At 44.5% G+C, this 19,816-nt stretch overlaps 2 protein-coding genes across 3 annotated transcripts in view; one reads left to right on the top strand and one right to left on the bottom strand.

The window, feature by feature from the left end:
* IL17RD (interleukin 17 receptor D) overlaps positions 1-19,816 on the bottom strand; it is a 74,604-nt gene that overhangs the window by 45,931 nt on the left and 8,857 nt on the right. The window lies entirely within an intron of this gene.
* LOC122909326 (protein SET-like) lies at positions 10,120-11,703 on the top strand. The gene has a single exon (XM_044253326.1). It carries the CDS (start codon positions 10,147-10,149, stop codon positions 11,008-11,010), a length of 864 nt encoding a protein of 287 aa, XP_044109261.1. The 5' UTR covers positions 10,120-10,146; the 3' UTR covers positions 11,011-11,703.

Genomic DNA, 19,816 nt, shown 5'->3' with positions numbered 1-19,816 from the left:
TTACCAGCTCTTCAAGGAAACTTCTAAAGACCAGAATCACTAAATACAATCTTAAAAAAATCTGACATTGGCACCAAAGGACAGATGCTGTAGTGTTCCCCTGACTGAGGTTCCTAGAGTGGTCAAATTCACAAAGACCAGAAAACAGAATCCACAGGTTGCAGGGTGGGTGGGGGTGGGGAGAATGCAGAGTCACTCTTCAATGGGCACAAAGTTGTAGATTAGAAAGATCAAAGTTCTGGAGTTGGAAGGAAGGGATGGCTGCCCCACCATGTAGATATACTTAATATCACTGAAATAACACTTAAAGATGTTTAAAATGGTATATATTTTTTAAATATTTTATTTATTTGACAGAGAGAAATCACAACTAGGCAGAGTCCGGCAGAGAGAGAGGAGGAAGCAGGCTCCCTGCTGAGCCGAGAGCCCGATGCGGGGCTCGATCCCAGGACCCTGGGATCATGACCTGAGCTGAAGGCAGAGGCTTTAACCCACTGAGCCACCCAGGCGCCCCTAAAATGGTATATTTGATCTTGTGTCTCTTTTACAGTAGTTTTGAGCAGGATTTTGAGGAGGAAGTTAACAGTAATAAAATAGTGCCATGACACATTTGCGGGAAGAACTAGGAAGGTGGTGGGGTGCCTGGGTGGCTCAGTGGTTTAAAGCCTCTGCCTTGGGCTCAGGTCATGATCTCAGGGTCCTGGGATCAAGCCCCACATCAGGCTCTGTGCTCAGCAGGGAGCCTGCTCCCCACCCCCCCGGCCTCTCGGACTACTTGTTATCTCTCTCTCTCTCTCTCTCTTTGTCAAATAAATAAATAAAATCTTTTTTTAAAAAAGAAGAAGAAGAAGAAGAAATAGGAAGGTGGCAAGCTGGAGCTGAGCTGGGTAGGCCTGCGAAGCGGCCACTCCAGGCGTCCAGATGTGAGGTGGCACAGCAGCAATTGGCAGGGGCGGGGGGGGGCAGGGGGGATGATAAGAGGTCAGGTCTGCCGGGCATTTTTAAGAACAAATGGCGGGTGGGACTTCGGGACAAATGTGTTCCAGAGGTGATGATGGAGTATTCCAAGATACCTTGAGGGCTCCTAGTTTGGGAATTTGGGAGCCGGTTTGGGGAGCAATAAAAAGAACACTGTAAAGGAAGAGTCTTTCCTTTTTTAAGGGGGATGTAGAAAAAAACAGTGAAGGTGAGGTGACTAGAAAGTCTCTTCTAATATATATATTTTTTTAATGTAGGATTAGAATACAGTCATATGTGAAGTCATGTCACAGAACCTTAGGGACAGATGAGCTAATAGAAGGAATAAAGAAAAGCAAAAGGTCGGGAACTGGGCTTTGTAAAGGGACTAACCCACAGTTAGGGCACATGAGGAAAAAAGATAGAAGTAGTAAGCTTGGCCGAGTAGAGGGGCCCAGAAAAGCCATGAGGCAGTGAAGAATGAAAAAGAATAAAAGAATATCAAATAGATTGCATGTGTATATAAAAAAAAAAAAAGTCAAAATGGATCTCTTCCACACAGAAACCACCTTGCTGATGATACAAATCCCTGAGGGAATCATCATATTGATGGATCATTTAGAATCACTCCTCCATATCAATTCCCAAGTCTTTCACTGCTATTCAGACACATTCCCTGGTTTCCTATAAAAGTAGAAAGCGTATGAAAAGGGCCATCTAAGTAAAATCTTTTCATATGTTTGAAAACTTAAGAAAACAAGTGATGATAGCACTGGAAAAAGGTACTGAAAGACGGTTGGTCACCCCCAGGCTTTTGTGTGCAGGTCAAAGCTATGACACAGGCAAAGCTACCCTCAGAGTCAAGATCCTCCCAGGACAAGCCCCCCATGTCTCAGATGAGGGAGAAGAAGATAGGAACCCAAGTCACTGTGCCCCTCAAGATCTGCTCAGTGCTTTATAGTTTGAGCCACAGGTAAATGTACAGAACCTTTTTGTGATATCTGAAACAATGTTATCTGGAAAATATGGAGGCAACCAACACTGAATTAACAACTAGTGCTAAACCAGGTCTTTTTTTTTAAAAAAACAAATACTCCAACCAACTGGTTTAATAGCTAGCATTCCAAATCACCAACAATCTCCTACAGCTCAAAGACAAAAAGTTGAAAAGGTAAGATAGAACACTGTCAGTATGACTCAAAGCTATCAAGTTAAATTTCAGTTCAAGCAAACCCTATTTGCCCAAAGCTCATGAAAAACGGAAGTCACAAATACAAATACTAATTTTCAGACTGTTCTGTTTTGGACATCATCCAACACTTGTCGCCATTCGACAGATGTACCTCCAATAGCACGGACAGGCTTTGTAGAACAATTTTGGTTTCCGGGGCTAACAACCTTCTTCCGTGAAAGTAAAGGGAAAAAGCCTAAGTGTGGTCAAAATTTGCTTCAACTCTGAGAAGAGGATTTCACCTCTCCAGTTTATTTCCAGACACTCAGAACAGGTCTAGAGAATATCATATTCTAAGAAGCAGCAAATACCACACTGGTTAAATGCTTATCACTAATGAACACTTACTGGGAAGTGACAGAGCCGTAATTCTTATAATGTAATCACACTACATTCGTATGTTTCTGAAGGTACAGCTTCATTTCATAAATGTAATTTTTATAGGCATACAAGAAAACTTCTGCAATCACCAGTTTGAATTGAGCCATGCCATCTTGTAAGTTCCCCAACGTGGTAAATGCCTCTTTATCTTGTATTTAGAAGTCTGACGCTCAGGGCGCCTGGGTGGCTCAGTTGTTAAGCATCTGCCTTCAGCTCAGGTCATGATCCCAGGGTCCTGAGATCGAGCCCTGCATCAGGCTTCCTGCTCAGCCGGAAGCCTGCTTCTCCCTCTCCCACTCCCTCTGCTTCTGTTCCCTCTTTCATTGTGTCTCTCTCTGCCAAATAAATAAATAAAAATCTTTAAAAAAAAAAAAAAAAAGTCTGACACCCATTTAAGCTCTTTTAAAATTCTACCCATCCTAGAAGAACCCCATGCCAACATCTAATAGACTAATGATAATGAAAGATTAGCCTCATTTTCTCAGCAACAACAAGGTTCTAGAAGATTTCTTTCTTTTAGAAGAAAGCAAACACTATGTGATAAAGGGAAGATGTATTCCATTGCAGACCTTTGGGCTCTCAGATCTGGAACATTATAATCTGAGTGTATCTATATGGTATTCACCATGAGGGCAATGCATGGGTAGAGCAGAACAGAACGGGGCTATGAACATCCCGGCCCCATCCCCCAGCAAAGCCACAGAAAGAAGAAAAAGTAATTCCAAAAGGGACACATGGATTCCCCTAGGCATCCCTTCCCCACTCCCACCAAAAATAACCAACCATAAACTTTTAGCACCTCTCAAAGACTTCAAGAGGAGCATAAAGGAGAATGTGTTGCCCTAGTTAAGGACCCTTAAATCAGAGCAATTTCTTTCTTTATAGTTTTATTAAAATATGCAAACATAGTACTTATAAACAAAGGAGGCATTTCAGTTTTTGCTTAGAAAAATGGGAGCCAATACATTCCTTCTGGGAATTCGGGGTAAAAGCTTTACAAAAAGTGTCCAGATGTGCTTAAAAAGTCAGTCTGTTCTTTCTTTCAGGGAAGAGTTAAGGGAAAAAAACAAAGGGTGGGAGAGACATTTTATTAAAAATTGAAAAGGTTATTAGTTTTTCTTGGCTCCCACTCAAACCTGCTTTCCACTGACAAACCACACAGGAGCACGTGAGACAGGACCTCTGTGGCCTCCCGCAAAGTAGCAGGGAGTCAGGTACAGTTGGTGGCAGCGAGAGCCTCTGGACCTTCTCTCACTTCCAGAACGTCCTGCGTGGTAAATGGGTCTACGGGGGGGGGGGGTGATGAAAAGGGGGAGAGATGGTGACAGCCTAAGATCCTCAAGTGAGAATCAAGCACCTTTGTATTAAAGCATAAAATAATCACCCTTGGGGCAAATCCTCACCCCCACCATCCCCCTGCAAAGAAAGAAAAAGAAATTCTTTCTTAAACTGAAATGTTTTGTCAACATCACATCCCAGTTTTAACCTAGAAGCTTTGGGGAGATTTGAAGCTTCCTCCGCCCAGTGATTCACTCCCAGAGTCCTTTTCAACGAGAGAGATTTAAGGAGGGAGTCTGCTCTGAGGTGTTCCTTTGCTTTTACAGCCATTGATGCCGGCTCTGGGTACGGAAGGTAAAGGAGCATTTCAAAAAGAGCATAAATAAGGGAGACAGAGAGGCAGGCATATATTGTGAATAAAAAGATAATCCTAATAATAGTTTACATTTTCACGAACCAAAGTTTATACGAGCAGCTAAGCCCCCTTTCAAAGTAGAGGGCAGCTGCTGGTACAGTGGAAGAAAGTGGTATGTCAGAAATGTGACCTACCTTCAAGTTTGTTTAACTCAGCTGTCAGCCACCGCTTCCTTCCGCCACCTTTCACCAGGATGGGGGTGGAGGCGGCACCCTTTTTTGAAGTGTTTTGTTTGCAAAGGCATGGAACTGTCTCAGGACTGGAAGTACCTCATCTCCACAGTTTCTGGGCAATCCTGTCGAAGGCCAAGTCACCCTCATCAGGCCCCGCGAGGGTGAAAATGGTGACCCCCCCCCAATCAGAGAGGCAGCCCTGGGGACGTCCTCCTACTGCCCCCCAGGACTCCCAAGAACACATTCCAGGTGAAAAGTCTTAGTCCATGGAGGCTGCCAGGAACCTTACAGGAAGGAGGTCGGGAGGCTCAAAGTTGTGCTTACATGAGCACCTGCCACATCATGAAGACCCTCCAGGCATCACACATTCCCCAAAATGCTGCCCCCACATAAACCCCTTTTTGCCAAAAGCCTTTACGGGTATAAGTTGAATATCTGCCCTCAGCAGAGTAATCTAGTCCTTACTCATAGAACACCTAGAATGTGCGGAGGGCAGGGCTAGGCTGTGGGGAAGGATCCAAAAGTGACTGAGATGGGGGCTGAGGGCTCCGGGAAGTGACATTCAGGCAGAAGTGACCCACCTGCGTGACTTGTGTGAAGACTGGGGAAAGGGGCACCTTTCGGACGTAGCCAGGGTCACGTTTCCAAATTAGAACAGCGTTCTACCTCTGGCCACTTACTTGGAGTTAAATGTATCTGTACCTACAGAAGCAGGAGGTAAGTGGGACCAGGAGAGAGGATCCCTGCCATTTATCTCCTTTTCAGTTTGGATACGACGCCGGTTTCAAGATGCGTTCACCCAGCCAAGAGCTTTCCACAAAGGCTGAAGCTTCAGCCAGCGCCAGGCAGAACAAGGGGTAGAACCCGAGCAAAGAGTGCACTGCAAGGAGGCCACTGCCTCCCTCGCCCCCTGTCAGCCTCACCTCAGCAGTGTGGCTCACGTGAGGACACTCACGTGAATGGCCAGCTGGTGGCTCCGGGGAGACCCTCAGATTATCTTGCAAACATACAAGAACGCCCATCGTTCTTCTGGCAGAGCACCACAAACCACAGGCCACAGAAAAGGGACCACCATTTATGGGGTGTTGGCAAAGGTTCAGAGAAGGTGTTCACACCAGGCTTTCTCGGGGGGGGGGGGGTCCTTCGCGGTACAAGCCGCATGCACCACACACATCTCAGACCTTCCCATGGGGGATGAAGACACTGTTTGCTCTGCCCTATTGCAGCTGGAATCTCTGGTTTAGGGACGCCTGGATGGCTCAGTTGGTTGGACGACGGCCTTCGGCTCGGGTCGTGATCCTGGAGTCCCGGGATGGAGTCCCACATCGGACTCCCAGCTCCATGGGGAGTCTGCTTCGCTCTCTGACCTTCTCCTCGCTCATGCTCTCTCTCACTGTCTCTCTCTCTCAAATAAATAAATAAAATCTTTTTAATAAATAAATAAATAAATGAATGAATAATAAAACCACCCAGTCCTGAGGCGCCTGGGTGGCTCAGTCAGTTAAGCATCTGCCTTTGGCTCAGGTCATGATCTTAGGATCCTGGGATCAAGCCCCACATCAGGCTCCCTGCTCAGCATTGAGTCTGTTTCTCCCTCTTCCTCTGCCCCGCTGCCTGTTCATGCCCTCTTGCTCATTCTTTCAAATAAATATCTTTAAAAAAAAAACACACACAAACAAACCACCCCGTCCCTTCCCAGAGCAACCTGTCATCACTCTTATCTAAGCTCTGGTCTTCCAGGGGGTATGACCGCTGAGAGAAGACTCTTCCATCAGCCTTCTCAATACGCACAAGCTGCGGGCCCTGCTGGCCTCTGAACGGGTGACCTCTTCCCCAGCCTCTCACAGTCCCTTATTCATCTGGCCTGTGTCACAGGCCCCTCCACAGGTGCCAGTCCTCCTGACAGCCAGTCAGGCATTCCTGTCTCCACTCCTGCACATCAGAAGACACCAGTGTGAGCCTTCACCTTATCTTCTGAAAGCACGTCTCTGCTTTGATCTTCTCTCTCTACCCACCCATGTACACTAAGCCCAGGTCCTCCGCCCTGTCCACTCTTATGGACACGAAGGGGTTGCTTTTATGGAGCTCTTCCAAAAATGTTCTTAGGGACCCTCACCAGGGACCCACCTCGCCTGGGCAGGTGGCAATCACTCAGGATGACAGCTCCTGGACTCCGAGGGAAACCCGGGGGACAGCAACCCCTGAGTGAGGGGCTAGGGTGTCTGAGTGTCACAAATTCCTTAGTGTTCTTAATAAGACAGCCTGGTGCAAAAGAGGGTGCAAGGGAAACAACCGAAAGAGTGAATCTCTCAGCTCTGCAATCACTCACATGCAGATTATCTGCCAAACTACTTCTTATCTCTGATCAGTCTTCATCTGCGGCTGCCTTTCTCCTATCCCCGCTACCACCTAGCACATATCCCGAATCCTCTCCTTCCGACAGTCACTGACAGAGTGGTCCAGGCCTCTAGGACTGTCAACACCCTGATATAATTCATGAGCTCATGGGGAGTCTGAGGCAGTGCCCTTGTTTATGGATTCAGTGATTGATGAGGCCCTAAAAGCTCCTGGCCCAGAAGACTATCTGGACTGCGGTGTGATGTTAAAAAACAAGTGATGCGAAGGGGCCTCTGGCCACATGAACAAGCTGGACGAGCACACAGGAAATGCCGAGGATGAAAGCAGATGGATGCCCCTGGGCAGCTCAGATAAACCCCAGAGGCAAATCAACCACAACCAGCAGAGTGGACGGGGCACATTGTGTAAAAAATAAAGTCATATGTGTGTGAATTTTTTTTTTCTTTTGGTTTGCCTCTCTCTCTCTCTTTTCTTTTTTTTCAAGTTTTTATTTAAATTCCAGCAAGTTAACGTATAGCGTCCCACTAGTTTCAAGCGTACGATAGAGTGATTTCACCCTTCGTACAACGTCTGGTGCTCATCCCAAGTGCACTCTTAGGTCGGAATTTTTTTTAAAAAAAATTCAAAACCTAGGTGAAAGGCAATTCGTTCATGTTGTTAGAGAAAGATCTGCACCATGGCCACAAGCTGGTATCTTTTCTCTAGAGAAATCAAACACAGACACCTGGGTATGCACGAGGCAAGAGTCCTGGTGGAAACCAATGTGACCACACTCAGTGAGGAGATGGAATGGGTAGGAGAGGAAAACCGCTCCCTCTGAATGAAAGGCTCAAGTTATCTCAATAAAAATAACTATACGGGGCGCCTGGGTGGCTCAGTGGTTGAAGCCTCTGCCTTCGGCTTAGGTCATGATCTCAGGGTCCTGGGATCTACTCCCGCATTGGGCTCTCTGCTCGGCGGGGAGCCTGCCTCCTCCTCCTCTCTCTCTCTGCCTGCCTCTCTGCCTACTTGTGATCTGTCTGTGAAATAAATTAAAAAAGAAAGAAAGAAATAACTGTATGAATCTTACAAATTCTAGTCTGACTGTCCCATTTGACAGGTAAATAAACTGAGAGTCAGCAGGATCTTGTGCCCTGTCCAAATCATACACAGCTGGCCTGGGACGCCCTCACCTTACAGGTCACACTGATATAAATGAGACAGTTTAACGGTGGCTTCTAATCCACGATCAGAATTTGTGAGAACTCCAATAAAACAGGATTGATTTATATATTTTTTTAAGGAGAAAATATGTGATCGATTCAAAAGTGACCTTGGAAAATACATAAATGAAGAAAGGTTTACTCGCCAAATTACTGATACAAATAGAATTCCCACCATAATGCTTAAATTCAACTATTTTCCTAATATGTTATTAAGTCCAGAAAGAATCAATATTCTTATTTTAAAACCCTCATTTTTTCACTTAAACATCTTCCCTGATACTCTCTACTAAGCAACATCTCATTCATACCTCACTTTAAAACTATCAGACCTAGAGATACCTGGGTGGTAAGTGCTTGCCTTCACTTCAGGTCATTATCTCAGAGTCCTGAGTTGGAGTCCCACATCAGGCTCTCTGCGTGGCAGGGAGCCTGCTTCTCCTTCTCCCTCTCCCTGTCACTCACCCTGCTTATGTTCTTTCACTCTCTCTCTCTGACAAATTAAATAAATAAAAATTAAAAAAAAAAAAGCAGTTCTAATTATATGGTAGAGAAAAAATTTAAGACAAAAACAAAACACAACAAAAAAACTATCAGACTTAAAAGCAATAAAACTTACTCAGAAGGTAAATTAAGTGGAAAGATTCAGTCCTTCTCTAATAAATGCAGAATAAGACAGGTATAAGGTACATCCAAAATAACAAAAGAATAAATAAGAATTATAAATGTCAATATTTTCTAGGATGTGGAAAAATGAGCTCACTTATTCCTCTGATAACAGATTGCCACCAAGGACTAAGCATTTTTTATGTGGTCAGGTGCAAAGCAAAATGTTATAAAGGCAGTATCTTACTTAAGACTCAAAATAATCCTGGGGAATAAACTCTTATTAACCCATTGTACATATGAAGAAATTTGTCCAACGTCATAGTAAATGAGGGCAAAACAGCGGAGCTGGAATTTGAAAACCAAATTTGCCCTCTTCCCAAAACACAATTCTTCATCATTATACAGGACAAACTGGCAAACAAACATGCAGTAAGACCTACAAAACTTTTGCCACAGTAATTTCATTTGGGGAATATATGCTAAGTCTACCAAACCAAAATGGCAAAGCAGGCAGGCAGGAAAACAATCTGCATGATGTTCAAGCAGCGTTAAAACAGCAATTTGTTGGAAACAGCACAAATTCTTCATCAACAGGGCTTATGGGCCAAGAAAGGGAGTGCATACAACATGAAAATATCATATGGCCAGTAAAAGTGCCATGTCTGTGAACTCTGTCAATACATGGAAATATCTCTAGAAAACAAATTTAACTCATTTGAAGGGATACATATTTATAGCAACATTATCAACAATAGTCAAATTATGGAAACAGCCCAAACGTCCATCGACTAATCAATGGATAAAGAAGATGTGGTATATCTATACAGCAGAATGTTAGCCATCAAAAAGAATGAAATCTTGCCATTTGGAAAGACATGAATGGAGCTAGAGAGTATTATGCTAAGTGAAGTAAGTTAGTCAGAGAAAGACAAAATTCCATATGATTTCACTCATGTGGAATTTAGGAAAACAAACAAACATGTGGGCGGGGGAAAAGAGGCAAACCAAGAAACAGACTCTTAATGATAGAGAACAAACTGATGGTTACCAGAGAAGGGGTGGGTTGGGTAAAATAGGTGGGGATTAAGAAGGACACCTGTCGGTTCACCTGGGTGGCTCAGTGGGTTAAGCCTCTGCCTTGGGCTCACGTCATGATCTCAGGATCCTGGGATTGAGCCCCACATCGGGCTCTCTGCTCAGTGGAGAGCCTGCTTCCTCCTCTCCCTCTGCCTGCCTACTTGTGATCTCTCTCTCTCGGTCAAATAAATAAAATCTTTAAAAAATATATATATGAGTGAATAAATAAATAAGTAAATAAATTCAGTGATGCCAACCCTGTAGCAAGATGCATTTGTGTGTTCAAGAGTGGAAGAACCACATTTAATGTCCACTAAGCCTCCCCACCCCTCTCTTTCACATTAGCTTGAAGTCACCAATTTGTAAAGACAGCACAAGGACGCCCTGTTTTAAGATGCTATGATTCAGAGCAATCAGAGCTTCCAGACGTGCCTCTCTCCCGGTTTCCTGAAGTTTCCTCGCAGCATGGCCCCCAAACGCCAGTCTTCGCTCCCGCCTCAAACGAAGAAACCGAGACAGCCTCCTGCCCCCAAGCCAGGGCAGACGTCAACATCTCAGCACTTGCATAAAGGAGAAAAAGAACAGCAAGAAGCAATTGAACATATTGATGAAGTACAAAATGAAATAGACAGACTTAATGAACAAGCCAGTGAGGAGATTTTGAAAGTAGAACAGAAATATAACAAACTCCGCCAACCACTTTTTCAGAAGAGGTCGGAATTGATCACCAAAACCCCCAATTTTGGGGTAACAACATTTGTCAACCATCCACAAGTGTCTGCACTGCTTGGGGAGGAGGATGAAGAGGCGCTGCATTATTTGACAAGAGTTGAAGTGACAGAATTTGAAGATATGAAATCAGGTTACAGAATAGATTTTTATTTTGATGAAAACCCTTACTTCGAAAATAAAGTTCTCTCCAAAGAATTTCATCTGAATGAGAATGGTGATCCATCTTCAAAGTCCACTGAAATCAAATGGAAATCTGGAAAGGATTTGACGAAACGTTCAAGTCAAACACAGAATAAAGCCAGCAGGAAGAGACAGCATGAGGAACCAGAGAGCTTCTTCACCTGGTTTCCTGACCATTCTGATGCAGGTGCAGATGAGTTAGGAGAAGTCATCAAAGATGATATTTGGCCAAATCCATTACAGTACTACTTGGTTCCCAATATGGATGACGAAGAAGGGGAAGGAGAAGAGGATGATGATGATGAAGAAGAAGAAGGATTGGAAGATATTGAAGAAGGAGATGAGGATGAAGGTGAAGAAGATGAAGATGATGATGAGGGGGAGGAAGGAGAGGAGGATGAAGGAGAAGATGACTAATGGAACACTGATGGATTCCAAACTTCCTTTTTTAATTTTCTTCAGTCCCTGGGAGCAAGTTGCCGTCTTTTTTTTTTTTTCCTTTTTCTTTTTCTTTTCTCCTCTCGTGCTCATTCGCCCTGTTTTTTGAAGTCTCCTTTTTCTCTCCCTTTATACCATGGTTCTCAGCTTATTTTGGGAGGAAATACCTTGAGCAGAATACAGTGGGAAAAGAATCTCTACCCCTTTTTGTTCCAAATTCATTTTTGTCCCTTCCTGTCTCGACAAAAACAAAAACTTTATAGAATCAACACCACCGTGCTCTGTGGGAAAAAAGAAAAACCTTCTGCTCCCTTAGCTCTGCTGGAAGCTGGAGGGTGCTAGGCCCCTGTGTAGTAGTGCATAGAATTCTAGCTTTTTTCCTCCTTTCTCTGTATATTGGGCTCAGAGATTACACTGTGTCTCTATGTGAATATGGACAGTTAGCATTTACGAACATGTACCTGTCTACTTTCTCTTGTTTAAAAAAAAGAAAAAAAAACTTAAAAAAATGGGGTTATAGAAGGTCAGCAAAGGGTGGGTTTGAGATGTTTGGGTGGGTTAAGTGGGCATTTTGACAACATGGCTTCTCCTTTGGCATGTTTAATTGTGATGTTTAACGGACATCCTTGCAGTTTAAGATGACACTTTTAAAATAAAACTCTCTCCTAATGATGATAAAAAAAAAAAAAAAGATGCTATGATTCAGAATGGCATTCTCTTGTGGACCCCAGGAAGTGAAGTTTTCATATAAAAATAAAGGAATAGCTCCACTAATTTTTAAGCCCCTCCCCCCATGGTTTAGGCACTTTTCTTTTCTTTTTTTAAGATTTTATTTATTTATTTGACAGACAGAGATCACAAGTAGGGAGAGGCAGGCAGGGGGTTGGGTGGGGGGGAAGCAGCTCTCCACTGAGCAGAGAACCCAATGTGGGGCTCGATCCCAGGACCCTAGGATCATGACCAGAGCCGAAGGCAGAGGCTTTAACCCACTGAGCCACCCACGTGCCCCTATTTTCTTATTAAAGTATAGTTTAAATCAGATTAACAAAACCTCCTGAGGTATAAGCCTATACCTCGTGAAGTTTGTTAGCCATTCAGTAAATTTATTTAAGACCTAATGTGTCTACAAACTGGAACCTAATTTCTAACACCATTTGGTTTATGCTAATAAGGGGCCACTCTCCGGATCTTATTCTTTAGAACATATTTATATGTGTTATATGTAACACTATTTAAGATAACATAAATTCAAGGGCCACAGAGGAGGGAAGTTTAAGTGTCTGAACGTAATATGCAGGTTTATGCCCCAAATGCATTTTTTTTATAGGATCTCATTCCCTAAAAAGGAGCAGGATATGCCCACAATGATTCTTCATCACTCTCTCTCAGGGTTGGCAGGGGGGCCCAGCACACCGCCAGCCAGGTCACAGATACTCCCTGACACATCGTTCCCTCACACCCTCCAATGGCTTCCTATATAACCTATCACTTCAGAGGAACGAGGCACAATTAAAGAGTTTCCAAAATAACTGCTGCATCTTTGGGCGCCTGGGTGGCTCAGTGGGTTAAGCCGCTGCCTTCGGCTCAGGTCATGATCTCGGGGTCCTGGGATCGAGTCCCGCATCGGGCTCTCTGCTCAGCAGGGGCCTGCTTCCCTTCCCCTCTCTCTGCCTGCCTCTCTGCCTACTGTGATCTCTCTCTGTCAAATAAATAAAATCTTTAAAAAAAAAAAAATAATAACTGCTGCATCTTTTAAGAAGAACTAGATTGGGAAGTTCTGGGAGGAACTGGGCCAAAGTCAGTGCTATCTGATCCACACTAAAGAAAGAAAAAAAAAAAAAAGAAAGAAAGAAAGAAAAGTAGATTCCTCCGTTCAGCAAGCGTGTCCTCTGTCTGCGCAGATCCCACATCAGTCTTCATTCCAAGGTTCCTTTTCTCTGTCCTTACCAACCTACACATCCTGTCCACGTTCCTGTGTTGCCCTACACTCGGAACGATTTAATGTTGTCCCTCCAACATAAAGAATCACTGGGTTCCGTGTGTACCTGGCACAGAGTCAAAGCCCACCAGTATGGCAAGGTCAGTCTCTAATGGTAAGCTGTCCAACATAGTAGCCTCCAGCCATGTGTAGTTATTTAAATGTAAAGTAATTTGAATAAAACTTAAAATTCAATTCCTCAGTTACACCGTCACACTTCAAGTGTTCAACAGCCACAAGTGGTTAATAGTTACTGAACAGCACAGTGCAGAGAACACGTCCATCATCAAGGAAAGGTCTACTAGACAGCTCTGAGCTCAGAGGTTTCAGCGCCCACCCACCTGCCTCTGCGATTCCAGGTGACATTCTCCCACAGCTGGACAACTCTTCTCAGCTGTCACCAGGTACCATCTGTCACTTCATCTGACACCAAGGGGAACAGCTCAGTTTCACCTGGGCAACATTTCTTATTAAAACATAGTAAAATGAAATTTCCATGAGTTTATACATACATCGATGTCTCCATTTACGTATCCACCACCACAATCAGCATACAGAACAGTTCCACCATCCCCCAGAAATTCCCTTGTACAGCCCCTTTGTAGTCAAACCCTGCATCTACCCCCAAAACCTTGGCAACCACTGATCTGGCAGCTTTCTAAAAAATACTCAAGAGTCCTGGAAATCTCACTTGGGCAGGTCTGGGAGGAGGCCTGAAATCTGTACCGCTCCCCATACCATGTTCCTCAGGTGATTCTAATACTCAGCTAGGTTTAGGAACTTCCAGGGTAAATGCTGAATCCTAGGTTAATTATCTGCAAAGTGCTCTCTGGTATCTAGGCGTGCTCTCTTCAGACCCCCTTTAGCTGCTCTGTTGCACATGGCAGACGTGCATCGCAGGCTGGGTGATCGGAAGGCAGGGCAGGCTTGGCTGCTGGGGGCACAGGCAGGGTAACCACCCTGTGACTCTGGTTTCTGGCTCTGAATCACGTGCCCTGCCATCCTAATCCCTTCCTGGCTCTTTGTGCCCATGGAATCCTCATCTGGCAAAAAAGGAATCACATCAGAAATAATTGCCTACCTCCAAGGCTTGCTGGGAAGTAATGATTTAGATAATACATTCAAAGGCACTGAGCAGCCAGGATGAAAAGTTGCCCCTGTCCTGGATACATCATCACCACACAGGACTACCTTTGGATAGAACTCTCCTCATCCTGTTTACCTGATGGATGTGGGAGATCAGGACACAAAGTACAATAAAATGACAGCCGTTAAATAAATAAATAAATAAATAAGTGTTTTCCTCCTAAATGCATGATCCCAAGGGCAAGATACCAAATTCCATATTTTTTTTAAACTTTTTAAAAGATTTTATTTATTTATTTGACAGAGAGAGATCACAAGTAGACAGAGAGGCAGGCAGAGAGAGAGGGGGAAGCAGGCTCCCTGCTGAGCAGAGAGCCCGATGTGGGGCCCAATCCCAGGAACCTGAGATGGTGACCTGAGCTGAAGGCAAAGGCTTAGCCCACTGAGCCACCCAGGCGCCCCCCAAATTCCATTTTTAAAGGGGAATTCAGAGGAGCCAACATCATCTCAGAAACCACCTCGGTTCAGAAAGTAAACGATTACAAAGAGAGTCAACAATTTTGAGTTTAGCCATTCTCTCCAACTTCTTCAGCTCTGCTGAGGATTCCTGGAAAACACTTTGAAAAGTTCAAGATGATCAAAGGAAAAGTATGGCCAACACAAGAAATGCTATCATGTAACATCACGTGTTTATTTAGCTCCACCAAGCCAAAGAGAGAAGACTGTTTGAAAGGGAGAGAATGCCTGCTTAATCAACTAAAAATGCATTCATTACTATGCTATTCACCGTGGCTTTCCTGAAATCAGACACTTTTGCCCCTAGACCATAAGATTGAAGCGATTTGAAATGAAAATATTTCCTGTCCACTGCTTGCCAGTTTCTAGCCCCAGAGTGATAGAACAGATGACATCCAGTACAATAAAAGCTTTTATTAACCATAAATTTGAGACTGCTTTAGGGATTTGAAGTGTTGGGTTTCATGCTGAAAAAATGTAATGTTATCCACAGACCATCAGTGAGTAACAAAAACAGAGGCACAGGTTATGCTACTTTGATCAAATTATGGCAAAAAAAAAATTGTCTTTTGCATTTAAAATAGTAGTTGCATTCAGGGTCTATCTTCAAGGAGCACCACAATAGTTTAATCCTAGGTCTTGGGCAGTTTAATGGAAATTCATCCTGAATGCAGATTTCTAGAACCAACTGCTTTCTGTTAAACTAAAAGGAAGTTGAAAAGTGTTAAGAGGCAAAGTGAGCTGAGAAATTCAAATGCTAAAATGGGACCCCTAAATCTGGGTCTGTCAACCTTAGCACTATAGCCACTAAGTCTTTATCGGCTAGGGCCAGCTTACCCATTTTAGGGTGTTTAGCAGCATCCCTGACCCCTATCCACAAAAAGCCAGTAGCAAACCCCTCCCCAGCTGTGACAACCAAAAAGGTCTCCAGGGATTCCCCAGATCACCCCCAGTTGAGAACTCTTGACTGAATCAAATTCTAGACCTACTGAGCAAATGCTGCCTGATTTTTCTTTCTCCAAAGACTACCTCAGAGCCCGAGGGTCTCACGGCCTCAGCTCTCTGCCCCAGCCCCACCCCCGCACAGAAATGGGGAGCCCCAAGTGATTTCTGAAAATCAAAGCACTCTGCACCCTCTTTCCCACCAAAACCGACAGTGGCACAGCCATGGAAACGAGAACTCTCTCTCCTGGGACCAGAGCAGACTAGCACAAGCCAAGGCAACCCGCCACCCCCCTGCCCCCAGGCACACCCGGCCGGGCCTTTGTGTCCGGCACATTCCAGCAGGGAAGCAGGCTGCTGGGCTGGGCTGTACCGCATCCCAGCCAGCCTCCAGACTGCTGCTTTCTGGCCTTTCACTGTCAGACCAAGGAGGGGACCAGGGACCCGGTGCCAGAAAAGAACATGAAAAGCAAAGGTGAACCTCTGTGGCCCATTCTCTGCGTGCTGAATGTCCCACTATTAGGTCTCGGCATGACATTTCACGGCCAGCAGGGGAGGGGGCCCAGTGGGGAGAGCTGAACAAATGCCCAGGGGCACAGGCCCGCCTTTGCCCTCCCTGTCTCCCCGCACTTATGAATAAAAGATGGAGGGTTTGTCTCGGCAGTTTTCCTGGTACCCTGTAAGAATAACAACCGGCCGCTTTTTGACGATTTAACTTACTCTGAACAAGATCCAATATGTACTTTCCAGGTCTTTAACTGTACACGCCCTTACATCAGGGGCAAGGACAAAGAAGAGAAAAACCACGGAATTAGGTAGGAGATAAGAATTCGGGTTAAACTAATGAAACGGTCTGCCTGGAGTGGATTCTAATAAAGTAATTTAGGCAACAGGCGACCACAGAACCAAAAGGCTGGAAACTGACTTCGAGGACATGTTTTTGAGTGAAGTGGCCTTTCCTGGAAATAAAGTTCAATGTTTTCTTCCCACAAAGGAGAGTAATGACTGAATTTTGGTGTGAGGATGCGTTCAACCGGAAACTTTCCCCAGCCAAATAGAGGTTTTAATAGGAACTCGTTCCAAGTTGCGGAGGGCGACACCTACAAGGGTTTGTAACAAGCCCGTGTGAATAGCAAAAGCCTTAAACATTCTTGAGACACTATAGTCCTAATGTTGAGAGCCCAGCTGATTTTCAAATAGTCTTTAAGGGCAGAGGTTATATTTCAGCCTAACACACATGACACCCTTCATTTTGGATTCTCAGTAAAGTAAAAGGGAAGCCTTCATAAAGCATCTCCTTTTTTTTTTTTTAAGATTTTATTTATTTATTTGACAGAGAGAGAGATCACAAGCAGGCAGAGAGGCAGGCGGGGGGAGGGTTGCGGGTGGGGGGCGGGGAGCAGGCTCCCTGCCAAGACGAGAGCCAGATGCTGGACTCGATCCCAGACCCTGAGATCATGACCTAAGCCGAAGGCAGAGGCTCAACTCTCCAGGAGCCCCACAACTCCCTTTTTAAAAAGACAACACAGGGGTGCCTGGGTGGCTCAGTGGGTTAAAGCCTTTGCCTTCGGCTCAGGTCATAATCCCGGGGTCCTGGGATTGAGCCCCACATCGGGCTCTCTGCTTGGTGGGGAGCCTGCTTCCCCCTTTCCCTCTGCCTACCTCTCTGCCTACTTGTGCTGTCTGTCAAATAAATAAATAAAATATTTTTTAAAAAGACAACACAGATTGAACTGGATGAAACCATTGGAAAGATCTCCATGTACAACAGTTTCAAGCAGAAAAACCAAATTTTGCTCAGTGTTGAAACTGTATCCATATTTGTTACCTACTGATACCTAATACACAATGTCATAATATCACGTATGGAGGGATCTAGCCAAATATCGGCCCTCATTATGAGGAAATGAGCAGAAATCTAAACTGTAGGACCGTCTATACCACAAGTGACCTTGACTCTTCAGAATGTGTATGCTATGAAGGAACAAAAAAATGGGTAGAAGAACTGTCCTCCGTTAAAGGAGACTGAAGAGACAGGATGTCTCTGTAAAAGTGATCTATTTAGAGGGCACCTGGGTGGCTCAGTTAAGAGCCTGCCTTCGGCTCATGTCATGATCTTGGGGTCCTGGGATGGCGCCCTGTCAGGCTCCCTGCTCAGTGGGAAGCCTACTTCTCCCTCTCCCTCTGCAGCTTCCTTTGTTGTTCCCCTGTTTGTGCTCATTCTCTCTCTCTCTCTCAAATAAATACAGTCTTTAAAAAAAAATGTGATCTATTTAGGAGTGATCCTTAAATAGGATCCTCTGAATCCTGGAATGTGATTCAGAAAGAAATCACGGAGATCTGCCCCATAACTGCAGTAGGTGGGGCACGCAACGGGGAACTCCAGGCAGAGAGGAAAAAGGTGCTCATTTTACCGTGCTTTCAACTTTTCTATAGGATTGAAACATTTCAGAATCCAAAATATGGGAGAGAAATACAGTAAAGAAGAGTCCAAGTACCAGTGACCAGCTGCCTGCGGCGGGCAGGGGACTCTGCAGCAATAATTTCACTTTCTTGTTTGGTTTCAGAAAATATATGCCCAAAATATGACTAATTTTTTTAAACAAAACTACATAAACTCTTAATACAGCATACGTCTAGGATAAAAATAAAATGTAAAAAACTTAATAATATGACATTGTTCCCTTAACTGGGCAAAGGGGATGTATACACAACAGACATTTAAGGCATTCATGTTTCTGCTTTTAAAAAAAAGTCATAGGCCCTTTAAAAGCTGCTTTATGCCTTTCCCTAAAACTCTTCTCCTGCAATTTATCATTCTCTTTCTCCTCATGTCAGAAAGCCTACTAATTTAAAAACTTTTTAGAACAGCTCTTTAAAACCCCCCTGCCTTCCGCCCAAAGTCTCCCTCTATTCTCCACCCTCATCTTTCTTTAATGAGATAAAAGCAATAATTACACTAGTCTTGACCAACTCGAAAACTATGCACTTAAAAAAAAAAAAAAGTGTGACCCTTTAAGTAAAAGGAAAAAAGCTCAGTAAATGGGGAATGTGCTCAAGTGTAAAGATGTGGGGGTAGAATTTCTGTCTCTTGAGGACTTCAAAACCCAGGGAGAACAATAAGAGGCAGCGTGTCCAGAGCAGACTTAGGAGGGACCTGGGGGACTGTCACCTTGGGCAAGTCAGACACTGGGAACCCACGGCTCCCACTGCCCCAAAGCAGCCTTTGGGCAGCACAACCAGATGTTACATTTTCTCTGCTTGATTTTGGTAAAACTCCATGACCTCTTTCTCAAATTAAAAAGGCAATGCTTTTTTTTTTTTTTTTTTTTTTTTTTTCAAACCACAGGAGCTATCTTTAGTGAAGCCTTCTAAGGATTTCATTAATTCATAGCCAGCCAACCAGGACCTTTCCCACAGTCTCCCACAAAAAAGCCCGGGGAAGTCACTGACTGCTTGGCTGGATCTGAATATGAGCAGAGGTAAGATCAGAAATATCTAGTTCCTCCCACAGGGAGGCAAGCCATGAAAATCAAAGCTGGGCAAAAACTCATTACCACAGCTGGCCAGCAAACCCACCGCCCTGGAAAAAAGGCTGAGAGCACCTTTGATTCTGGATGGACCGTCTCGTGACTTCAGAAAACTAAACGTGTTCACCACCAGAGGGGATGAAACAAAACAAGACCCGTACCTCTGTTAAAAAGACAAAGATTTCCTACCCGCTGGCAGCTGCTGCCAGGGAATGAGAATCATTTCATAAAGTCCAAAACCAGGATGCATGGTTAGCACTGGACAGGAACTTTTTACATTTTTTTTTTTTCTTTATCCACAGTGCGGTGTAAACTACACAATGCAGACATCTCCTCTTGACACAACCAACACTTTACAAGGTGGGATCCCCAACCAATCCTGGCCCGATTGCCACCTCAGGCATCCCCTGGACCACCCTGCAGCCCAGCAGTTGGCGTTGGCCAGGAGGGGCACATGGTGCCAATAATCTATGATGTCACTTGGGAGAGCATATTTTATGCTGACTCTGAGTACCGAATGCCACGTGATGCACTAATGTCGAGAAACACAAGAAACCCCAGAACCTCCGAGGACATCTGTATGACGACGGCTCACCTTCCAGGTGACCTCAGCAGAGAGACCCCCTGAGGTCGTCCACAGGTGCCACCATCATTCTCACCATCAACTATAATTTCCGGCAGGGCACTTAGTCAATTCAAAGATCGTGGAAGGAGAACCTACTCTATGCCCGCC

Source organism: Neovison vison, chromosome 6, assembly GCF_020171115.1.
Source record: "Neovison vison isolate M4711 chromosome 6, ASM_NN_V1, whole genome shotgun sequence".
Classification (NCBI taxonomy): domain Eukaryota; kingdom Metazoa; phylum Chordata; class Mammalia; order Carnivora; family Mustelidae; genus Neogale; species Neogale vison.
Note: the sequence above shows the minus strand (reverse complement) of the source record. Positions and strands in the feature narration are given on the sequence as shown.

Excerpts from the sequence above, each read along its gene's own strand:
- LOC122909326 (XM_044253326.1), top strand. The coding sequence starts at position 10,147 with ATGGCCCCCAAACGCCAGTCTTCGCTCCCGCCTCAAACGAAGAAACCG.